The sequence below is a fragment of the Melospiza georgiana genome, chromosome 16 (assembly GCF_028018845.1).
Source record: "Melospiza georgiana isolate bMelGeo1 chromosome 16, bMelGeo1.pri, whole genome shotgun sequence".
Lineage (NCBI taxonomy): Eukaryota > Metazoa > Chordata > Aves > Passeriformes > Passerellidae > Melospiza > Melospiza georgiana.
In genome coordinates this window covers 5,428,779-5,440,708 of record NC_080445.1, presented here as the reverse complement: position 1 = coordinate 5,440,708, position 11,930 = coordinate 5,428,779, and the positions used below count along the sequence as shown (strand labels likewise).

At 38.3% G+C, this 11,930-nt stretch overlaps 1 protein-coding gene across 1 annotated transcript in view; it reads right to left on the bottom strand.

Moving 5' to 3' along the window:
• The window catches only part of C16H7orf50 (chromosome 16 C7orf50 homolog), a 119,822-nt gene extending 107,922 nt beyond the window's left edge, over nt 1-11,900 (bottom strand). The window contains exons 1-2 of the mRNA XM_058035226.1: nt 11,835-11,900; nt 10,369-10,514 (exon numbers count right to left, since the gene is read on the bottom strand). Of these exons, the coding sequence (XP_057891209.1) occupies nt 10,369-10,500 (132 nt within the window). The 5' untranslated portion in view covers nt 10,501-10,514; nt 11,835-11,900. The remainder of the gene's footprint in view (nt 1-10,368; nt 10,515-11,834) is intronic.
• Nucleotides 11,901-11,930: the final 30 nt, after the last annotated feature.

Sequence of the window (11,930 nt, the reverse complement as noted above, 5' to 3'; positions counted from 1 at the left end):
GAAAGCTTCCCTTAGCTGTGTAAAAAGATATGAGAAAAAAAGAATTATGTGAGACCTCTTTAACATGTTAAGGAGATGCTGTAACTTTGCATTCTTTTGACAGTTTTGGGAGATACACTAAATACCAACTGTGCAGACACAACATCCACCGCTTAAAAATTCAAAGACTGTCAGTCTAAAGATAAAGCTTGATTCATTTATGAAGAGCATTACAGCATGGGAGGGCATGTGACAGAGAATTTGAATCAATGAGTCAGGCGATCCCAGATTCTGTGCAAGGCTTTGACATAAGATGGGCAGGATGCAACAAAAGTCACCTTTTCCTTCAAACATTGAAAAAAATTGAGCACAAAGTTTTACAAGAAAATGCCCGTAGAATTTCAGACTAAGTATCTGTTTCAAATAAAATTCACTGCCTGTACAGTGCAGGCTCTAATCTTTTTTCCAGCCATCAAGTTGTGTTAGAGTATAACTGAATTTTTTCCCGTGTAAGGATTTTGCTGTATTCTCTCAGCTGTTTATTAAGGCTGCAAAAGGGAAAAGGTTGTCTGGACAATTTTAAATGGTTAGGATTGTCACATAAAAAATGTGTTAAAGAGTGGTTTACCGTAAGTAAAAGCATGTCAAGTTCAACCCTGATTATCATTAATTCCATTGGAACTTGTTTCTGCATAACTAAAAACAAGTGAGTGTATGAAGAAACAGGTTTGAATTTTAATAGCTACTTATGAAGGTGAAGCAATGAATTAATTTGATTTTGATTGAAAACAACGAAGATAAGGCTTGATTTGAATTTAAGGGACAGTATCTATCCTTCCCTTTCACCCTGAGTCCTACCTTTCCCATTCAACCATCAGACAAACATTGAAAGTTTTCATCACAGAAGAGCATGGGGTCAAATTAATTGTTTATTTGTTCTTTTTTATGGTAAAACAGGAACAACATGTGATGGGGAACAAGTCATTTTTAAGACATGCACACAGAGCACCTTTCCCCTATACCCTTAAGCTCTGCTGTCAGGGAGGTTGTGGTACATGCCCTGTGCTGTTTCAGAGACACCAGATATGAAAATCTGAATATAAATTATATTTATAATTTAGGTGTTCTTTCTTCAACAGTATTGTCCAAACTATTTATTCCACAGTGACTTTTATTACAATAAACTTTTAACCCTTGGGTCTGGGCTTCCTTTTGGACTTCCATCACACAGCAGCATGACACAGGCAGGAGCTAAGAATAAACAGCTGCATATTGAGCCACCCAAGGTGCCAACACAGGAGCAATGCCCTCTGCAGACTGGGCAGGATCAGCTCTACTTTCAACTCCTTTTCTTACATGCTACTTCATTTCTTTTACAGAAGTCCACTAAATACCACTACCAAATATAAAGATGATTGTCTGAGTCTCACACAGTCACATGCACGCTTAGGATGGCTTTTGAAACTGTTCAACCTCCACAATAAAAACCATTTTTAAGTTTCCAACCTGTTTTCTCACATTGTTCAAACAGTCTGCTACTGGTATATACAAGAAATTTCAAAGTTCTAAACTTTGAGTTTAGAAGAACCTACTAACCTACTGAGTTGTTCACCACCAAAAAGTAAAACCCTATCTTCTTAAAATAAATATTTAATGCAGCAGGGTGAGCCTTTCCAAAGCAGCAGCTTTGCTTACAAGTCCCAGTTCACTTGACCTGCAAGCAAAACCACTGAAGAGGTTTAAGACCTTTTCAAATTGCATTCAGTGTGTTTTCTGGAAGGACTTTAAAAAACCATAGGGAGATAAAAAGACATAGCAGAGAAACAGGAAAATTATTAGGATATTGTTAAACTATCCTTAGAATTGGAGTTAAGGCGATTTTTACAGAAAGAACTCAGTGGCAGAATTGCCTTATAGTGCTGGAGATAGATTTGTTTTCTGCCTCAGCAGCAGAAATACTTCCTTTCCCAGACATTCCCTCAATAGAAACTGTAATATAATGGCAAATAAGATTTTCTTCCTTTCATTCTCTCTCCATTCAGAACTACAAAAGAGAAATAGCCTGTACCTGACTACAGAAACCTTTTAACTCTTGTGTTGCAGAGTAAAGTGCAGACAGCAAACTGAGAAGCAAAGCAAGGAAACAGCTCACTGAAACAACTGATAGTATTCCAAATATCCACCTGACAACTGAGTGTCGAGGTGGGAAGAAGACACAGACAGTGATGTGTGGGGGAACTTAATTTATAAACTTGCTTGGCTTCCAAAGTCAGAATAATTACTTCTGGTATTACAAGCTCATTCTCTAGTAGAGTGAGAAACGTGACATGTTATTTTCTTATGCTAATTAAAGCTGCCTGCTGATGGGTGACACTGTTGGGTGTTGTGGGATCAGAAGCCCAGCCCTGCTGGCAGAGGTGCTGCTGGAACTGACACATAACCCAAATATCCATTGAGCATCCTCAGCCCAAAACAAGGAGTGCATGAGGACCCATGGAAAACTGACCCTGCTGATTTGTGCTCTTCTTGACTCTCACTGTGTGAGACTTTCTGGATCTTGGCCAGAGATTTTATTCCAAAACCCATCTGACCAGGACAGTTGGCTGCTCCTATTCTAAGATCAAACTAGAACATGACTTAATCTAGACAAATGTAGAGAAGACAACCATAGTTTAAGCAAAGGATGGTAAATTTTACAATTTAAAAAAACCCTACTTCACGAGTTTATTAAAAGATGTCTTTGAAGTAAAAGCTTGAAAGCCACAGAACATGGGATTTTCATAATAAAATAGGAAAAACTTTCTATTCCAAAGGTAATTGGAAAAAATAATCAGCTAGTGAGGTGCATGAGAGCTCCTAATTTCACAAAAAGCCCATGACCAATTTCAATGACCTCTGTATTACAGTTCAGTACAACAGTTCTGTAACCAATTAGTTATTTTTCAAGTGGGTAAGGATTAACAACTCCCCTTTAGGATTCAATCCACAATGTAAAGGTAGGATGGAATGACAGTACCTAAAAGCATGTATTTTCCACAGATACTTTAGATTTTCTCTTCTCTTTACATAACCACTCTGCTCCTTTTTAAGCAATGCATCTCTAAGCCCTCAGTACATTCTCTGAACAGCTTTGACATCTTCCAAACTCTGAGATGGTAGGAAAAGCTGTCTGCCCTTATGTAGATGCTATTTGCAATAGCCTGCTTTACAGATCCAAATTATTAAGATAATGTTGAGAAATTTAATAAAACATTGGTTGATGATCTTCTGTTTGATGTCCTACAGAACTCCTGTGGGATTCAATTAGAAATAGGTAAATGCATTCAAAGACAGTCTGGTCTCCCTGTCAAATACCTTCATGCTTGTACCCTCAATATTTCAGGCAGGTTCTAAAAGTCAAAAGATTAATTTTCTGTTCTAATTATTTGTTGGATGTAACAGACAAGCATTTTCCAAGTATTTATTAATCTGTGTGGCTTTGATCTAATACCCAAGAGCCATTTTATCTATGCTGTAATTTATTAACATACATAAATATACACTGATTTTCCATGTGCTTCACAATACTGCATCTAAACACAGAAGGCATTTTGAATGAGAAAACATCTCATTTCTCATTCATACTACACAAGCAGCCATCACCCCCCCTTTTATCTGCACCAAAACATTGGGGTTTTTTAAGTTTTTGAATCTATTTCATCAACACACAAAAAGTCATATTTTATAAAAATCATTATGCCAGACTCCCACATTGTTTAAACAAGCAGCAGCATTTCATCAAGGACATCAAGAGCTGATTTTTAGAATAAGCACAATTTAAATATCCAAATCTGTGCCATTTTATGTTTTTGAGCTGATTTTTAGAATAAGCACAATTTAAATATCCAAATCTGTGCCATTTTATGTTTTTTGAGCCAATTAACATTAACAAAACAAAGAGCAACAAAGAGGAAGTAACAAACCCACAAGAATCAGGCCTGCATTAATACATTATGCTATACATACTTCCAAGTTTCAAGCCCTGTCAAGTATAATTGCCTTTGAATGCCCATTTCTCTGTTCTTTATCCTGTATCAGAATGCAGCAAACATCCTGTCAAGCTCACAAGTTAATTTCTTGCCAAGTGAATGCATTTTGCAAATTCAAACATGTTAACAGGACTTCTTTTTAACTAAAGCTACATGTATTTTGAGGTTTTGTGCCAAGTTTTCTATATTCAACAATTTGGGCCTTTTCCAGCAATTTTCATTGATGATGCCTTTCTCTATGAGGAGCTAGAAGTCATCAATACAGAACCAGAATAAAATTATCATTGAAAAAGGGAAGAAAACAGTGTTCTCACTGGACTGGAGCTGGCTGACACGGTCAAGCAGATCTTCAACAACTGAACACTCAAGAAATTCAACCCACAAGTGGGATCCTGTCCTGAATTTCAATTTTGTTAAGATATTTGCAGTTAAGGCAGGAAAGCAAGGATTTATACTGGAAATCCAACAAGAGCCAGCAAGGAAGGTCTCACCAGCAAGCAAAGAATGAGGGCTGAGAGGAAACAGCAAGTACGTGCTCCAAGCAGAGAAGGAAGAATTTCCCCTCTTAGCAGCAAAGAAGGGACAGTTCTGTTTCACCACCAAACTCCCCATCAATTTAATACCCTGGCTTTATTAATAAAAGTAGGGAATTAACTTTGAATGGAGACAGATTAAGGCAAATACCCAGAATTAGCATGAAACTCTTGTTGGCTAATATGCAATGAAGAATGCACAATTCCTCCAAACACAAGTAAGAAATACACCACATATTGTTTATACCAAACACAGTTGGGGACGTGAGCCTTTCGCCTGGGAAAACCATCTTCAAAGTAGCAACTGTTTTCCCAGCTGTGAATACTCTTTCCTGGGAAATCTATTCGTACCATTACAAAAATAATTTTCAAAGGAATGTAAAATTATTCAGCCTAATCTATGCATATCCATATTTCAGACACAATTCTATACCTTCTTAGACATGTCTGTTTACAGAAGGCCTACTTTTCTCTATAAACACTACATGGGTGCCACAATTAAATTTACCCCCTTTTTTAAAATAAATAAATGTATGGTTAATTTAATAAAATAATTGGAAGCAACTCTATCAATATTCAGATGAAGAAGTGCTAGCAGGAAACAAATGTTTCAGTCCCATAACCAGCTGCCCTCAAAGTTTGTTGTTTTGTGGTCAGTTGTTTTTTTTTAAATTTTCCTAATTTGAGAAATATTGCATAGATAAGAAAGCAGATAAACCAAACAAGATGTCACAGAGTAAGCCATAACTGCCACATGGATTTAGAGCTTTGTAATTATTTCCTATAAATCTCAGAAGGCCACCATACAGAGAGGCACTGAGAGCCAGTGGGCCAGCAAGCTTGTCTCTTTATGCAAGTAAAAAAACCCCAAACAAATAACCCAAAAATAAACATTCAACTGAAAGGTAGCCCAAAGCAAAGAGAAATAGGCCCAATATTTTAATTACAGACTGACAAAACCCAGCACAATAACATCCATCCTGCCATTTAACTTGGCCACTTTGAGAAACAGCTCCCATTCCCCCTTGATCTCTGGGAATCTGCTTTCTGCTGATGTATCCTTCCATCAAGGCACAGGGGAGATGGAGGGATGGGGGAAGATCAAAGATTATGTCATCTTCTCTTCATAACATGGACAAAACTCTATTTGCATATTAAAGATACTTCAAAATTGGTCCAAAAATCCAGTATGAGATGAGATTTTTATTTTAGGATATTATGCTAAATAAAATAAATTCTGAAAAGTTATTTCCTTTTTTTTTTCTTTGACTATTTTAATATTTAAGATTTAATTTAAATATTAAAGATTTTTACATATTCCTTGAACAAAAATCAATAACCTCAGATAACACTAATGCTTACAACAGAGGATGAAGCAAGTACAGCAAAAGCAAAGAAGTGCAGGAAGAGTGGACAGTGGAATTGCAATGCAGTTTCCAAAATATACTTTTAATGTATATAAAATACAGTTAATATTGGTGGCCTGGTAACCAGAAGAAAATCCTGCAACATCACACTAAGTTGTTAACTTCACGGCATTTTTTTAGGATGGGAAAATATAAACCAAGTTATTTTGATGGCTACAAGATAAGCTTCCCTTTAATTAGAAAAATAAATTAGGGGAACAATAAAGGATTACTGAGTTTGTTTGCAAATCATCCACAACTCATTATTTCAAGAACAGGCTTTGGGATGAATTAGTGGGTTGTCAAACAAATAAATACACTGTCTGATGATAGCTTTACAGTATCTGCTGGATCAGTGTGCACCAATGTCTGGGTTGCATTCATTAAACATTCAAATTACTACCCCAGTTACCTGATTACAAGCAGAATTAGAGATCACATCAAAGTAGTATTCCCAGTTATTCCACCAAGCTCATACCCAAAATGTTTTTCTCCACAACTTAAACAAATTTTCAGTGTTTTCCAACCAAACAGTGATTTTAAAGAATCTTTTTTTTTTTTTTTTTTGTGGTTTGCTTTGCAGCTTAAGTATTCTATATTACTCTTTATGATAACCTCCAGAAAGCCAAACAGAAAAACCCTTTCTTTACAAATTTTGCCTTTTTCCATTTAGTAAACAAATCTTACTGTTTGGGCACCTGCACACTTTGATGAAAGAAACATTATGAGCTACTTGTTTATTTGCCATTGTTTGTAGTATCTGTATGGAATCTCAGAAATTAAATTCCTTTCCCACTGATCTTGCCTTTATCTGAGGAAAATGTTGATTCCTCCTCCTCCAAGCACTTGCAATGCTGGAGATAAGGAAGTACAAGGAAACACCCACTGGCTGTATGAGCATTACCTAAAGTACCCTTCCACCATGAACAAGGGGATTTGATTTATAAAGATCCATCTTCCCTTAGTCATCGTCATTTTCCCTGAAGTTACAACATTCACTAGACTAAATTGGGAAGGAACAGGAAATTAATATTGTTTTCTATGGATTACGAATTTTGAATCTTGCCTAAGAGATGTTCTGTTCTGAAAGAATTCCCTACTGTTCTGCAGAAAGCCAGCAGCTCTGCAAACAGCACTGCAGCAACGAGAGCTGCCCGTAAATGACAAATCCTTTGACACAGTGGGAACTCACTCTGGGCAGAACTCAAACAGCCCAGGGAAACAAAGCTGCCACTCGTCGTTCCCTACCTACACAGCTGCACCTGGCAGGACTGCTGCTCCAGAAAGCTTTGTGCCATTGGGGCAGATATAAGTCGGGAGAAATCCACAATCAGAAGCAAAACAGGGGTAATTGCAAAGAAACACTTCCAAGGGTTCTGTTATTTTAGGATGACACATTATCAATATGGCAATCTTCTTAAATTTTTTTCCAGAGAACTGAAACAAAACCAACTTTTCAAAAAAGATCCATCAGGCAGTTGTTACCTACGAAGCCAATAGCCAACTTCAAACACCAGTCTAGATAGCACATTTTAAATCTCTTTTCATCATACCCATGTTACAGTGTGAAAGGAACAACTTAAACACTCTGATAGAGGTCTGCTTAGATCCCATCTGGGGAATTAGCATTGTTCATTAACAGCACATTTCCATTTCATCAACATATGTTAGCATATAAGATAACATTCATATAAGTGTGTTAGCAAACTATAAATGTCATTATTAAAAATGTAAAACTTCTGTCTAGTGATTAAAAAAAAAAATCTGTTTAATATGTGTGATTGTTTCAAGTAGGTAAATAGAACAGTACCATTAGGAGAATCAGTCAGAAAAACCTGAAAGGCTGAATTAAGTTTTTAAACTTATTTAAACTCTAAAACTCAGCTCCACTAGAGATGTCTTATTTACAGCTGTGTGGTTCTAAGATCACTCACGAAAACATTCATATTGGGCTTGAATTGCTTATTGCTATTTAGTGTAAACAGAAGAAATTGAGTAGATGAAAATCAATAAAACATCAAGATTACTCTGAAAGGTCAAGCTGTTCCAAGGAAAAATGCCTTAGTCTAAGGCTGGTAAGAATTTTTGAAATAAATTTCTTGAAGGAATGATCAGTGTACACTGAAAACACACCTCAACCTGCCTCCAGCTCTATAACAAAATCAATTAGACATTTGTATTTTCCACTTTGGAGATGAAATTTGTTGTACTAGAATTGAAAAAAAAAAAAAGTAAATCACAGAAACATGACTTAATGAACCAGTGAAACTTCTGTCCCACCAAAACCTCTGACTTCTTTCTGCCACACATGAGACTCCTTAGGAAAAACTGGAGCCCTCCCACCCTTACTTTCAGAATGCCAGGAAGAGTTTCCTTTAATTCAGTTACTGCATTAAAAATCAATCACAGCTCATCAGAATGCAGGCACCATGAGTCACAATTCCTGTAGATCTAGCAAAATTCCAGCTTATTTTAAAGTAACAGAAATCAAAGTAAGTAAAGGTGCGGAATAAACCTCCTCAGCAGTTGCCTAACTTTTGCTCCAAATTTCTTACTTGGAACCATTCACTGACTGAGCACAGCCCCAGAGCCCCTCGTGATCTTCCTGTTCCCACAGAGCAGTTTCACCTTGCTCTCTGTTACACTTTCCATGCTGACAAGATTTGATGACCAAAATCCCTTTAAAGCAAAAATGCCAGTGCGCCTTAACCAAGCATTTCACACAAAGCTGGGAGTACTTACACTGAGGAACCACCAAACTGCCAAGCAATTAACTTTTTTAACCACTTCTCAAGTAAAATTGTTTAAGATCTGCCTCACATTTTTCATTCTCAACAGTTATTTCAAAACTAAAATAAAAAAAAAAAAAAAGAAGGGTTCTATTAACTTCGACTTTCCTCTATCAACAGTTACAGTTTATAAAGCTGATGCCAAGAAGTGGTTTGTCATGGACCTTTTATGGCATTCCCTAAAACACACTATATACATGTTCAAGCCACCCACTGGCATCAACTTTTATGATTCCAAGAACTGTTGTGCTTAGTGGTGCTCCCTAACAGCATTAAGAATTCCTCTTTCCTTTACTCTTTGCTCTTTCTTTCACAGTCCTGCAGTCTGCACAGCCCTCAAAACTCATCTGGGCGTTCTGAGAACTGAACACTGGACATCAGATGGTCCAAAAAGGCCCCACTAGCCAGGACTTGAAGCTCACCTTGGCTGTTTGGCAGTTTTACATGAAATTATAGACTGGCACAGGCAATAAAATTCTCATTTTGACATTTCAATTTCACACTGTTTTGTCCTGGAAAATTATTTTCACTCATTTAGAACACAGCAAATCCACAGTCTATAATATAAAGGAAAAGAGAAACATTCTCTCTTGTGAAGCTATGAAGACAAAATTTCCTATTTTTGCTTTGACAAAGATGTATTTTTTACTTACTTAGGAACATTTCTGCTGAGTTCAAAACTGTACAGACCTCTGAATAGCTTCTGCCAATAGAATGCTTTTTTTTCTATTAAATTTCCCAAACTCTAAATGCAATACTTAGAGACACTTATGAATGCAAAGGATCTTCAAATATGTTCTTGCCAATGAGCTGAAATAAAATAAGTACTAATTTTTAGCTATATGAGCTCCATTGAGCTACACACACCATGATAAAGGAAGAAATAAGCAGCTTTCACATATATTTTATGGTAGGCCAGGAAACATAAGAGAATTAAGACCATGGCTTCTTGAGGTGATCTTCAAGAACTCCTGAGGAAAAAAACCTGCTTTCCCTCTCTACTTCTTGAATTGCTTTACAGTTCCTTGATCCTCATTCCACAGTAATCACTAAGAATATCAGAACTGAATTGTCCTTGAAATATGCATGATTTCCACCACTTAAAAAACCAAACCAAACAAACTACAACAATAAAACAACAGCAACCCTCAATAAAACCCTTCCAATTCCAAGTTCTTACTTAAGTAACATACTGAGATTGCTAATTTTACTCTCATAAAATAATTCATAAAACATTCAGGAATACAAAGAGACTGCTGACACCTTCTGGGCACTTGACATTCTGTCCAAAAACCAGGAGAACTTCCAAGAAAACATCTTTCATGTTTTCCCAGGCACTCAGGATCACATGAAGGCTGAAGCTGCACCGAGATTGCCATATGACAGCTCCTCACTTGGTTCACCTTTCACCCACATCCATCCTCTGTTTTTCACAGAAACACCCAAAACAAACAGAGATCACCTCTCTGCCTGCTCTGATTGCACACAGATTTTACTTAATTTACCATTTCCTTTTAGCTTTCACTCTAGGAATACTGCATCCAAGGAATCGGTGCAACTGAATCCAACTCATGTTCAGAACAGAATCTACAGCAACAATAAAACCACTTTGTAATGAATTATAGAGCCAAACCTGCAGCTTTTGCTTCTTCTTCTTCTTTGGTTTGGCTTCCAATTCCAGCTCATCCTTTTGGGCCACATCTTCCTTCAGCTTTTTTCTTTTTTCTGCCTTCTTTTCTTTTTTTTCCACGATCATTTTTGGCATTCTAAAACACTGTTCTGCAACAGAAACCACCAAACTACAGTTAGAACTATTTTTAATATTAAATATCAGTCTTGTATACAGACAGTTATACTATAATTACACTGGTATGGTGCTGAAATCTATTAAACTAGAGGGTTTTGAGAAAGTTGTGAAAAAGACAGGCCTCAAAAGATAGTAAGGTGGCAAAAGTATGGTAATTCTTTGTGGCTACCTAACTATGAAATGTATGTCAGCACTGAAATTGGATTAATTTTGGAAAATTTGCATGTATTCCTTTAGGAATACATTGTAGTTAGGGTACTGTAAAACTCAAATGCCAATCCCCTGTAGGAATCTCCACACCTTTTGTTCTCTGAGGCCCTGTTGTGGAAAATGCCTCAATGATATTCCTGGTAGGAATTCCCCATAATTTAGGCTGTGCTTTGTGCAGGCTAGAACACACCAGAGTGAACTGTTTGATCAACTGCCTACCTCAGATAACACCCCATCATCTCAAAATACATTCACATGACTGTTAATAATCTCATTAATATGCAAATGTGTGCAAAATGTAAGGCTATTTGATTACTAAACAGTTTTGAACCGCTAGTTCTGGTGAAACTGTAAGTTTTTCTGTTTTCCTATAGGTTAATGGGGTAAAGCTATGCTCGAATAATTGTCTCACTAGCTTTATCTTTAATTTTAGACTGAAATGAGGGGGGAACATGACGAGGAGTTGCAGACAACACTCTGAAAACAGGTCTAGTTGTAACTCCAAACTTTTTCTTGCCAGAGCGCCTGACTTAAGCGGCTTTCCCCAGGTGCCCCAAGACTGTCACTTTCAGCGCCACTTTTCAATGCCAATTTCAGCGTCAATTTCACCACACAGGCAAATATCGCTCAATCACAAACATTTACGTTGTAATATACACTGAAATACAAAACAACCCACACGGCCCACATCAAAACAACACAACGTGCCAAAGGAGGGGTTCGGCACCGCCGGGATAGCGGAGCCAGGCCTGGCACGTGTGAGGCAGAGCCGTGCCCGGCCCGGGAGGGCACCCAGCCCACAGCCAGCCCTGCACAGGGCCCCGGCTCCGCTCCCCAGCCTGGATACGCTTCCCAATGCAAACCCCCCTCCTCATATCCCAACGCAAACCCCCCCACAACCCAACACACACCGGGCACACCGCAGCCCCCTCAGCCACCGCCGCGCATGTGGCCAGCCCAGGCCAGACCGAGCCTGCCTGCCCGCCCCTCCCGCAGCTCCGTGCGGGCAGAGGGAACCCCGCAGAAGCCGCCGCCACCCCGAGGGGACCCGGGGCTGCGCCCCCCGCCCGTCCCACACGCACCTCACACAGCCGCCGCCCCGGCACATTCAACTGAGCCGCACGCTTGGCGCCGCCGCCCGCCCCCTGCCTTTCATTGGCTGCGCTAGGAGAATGGCG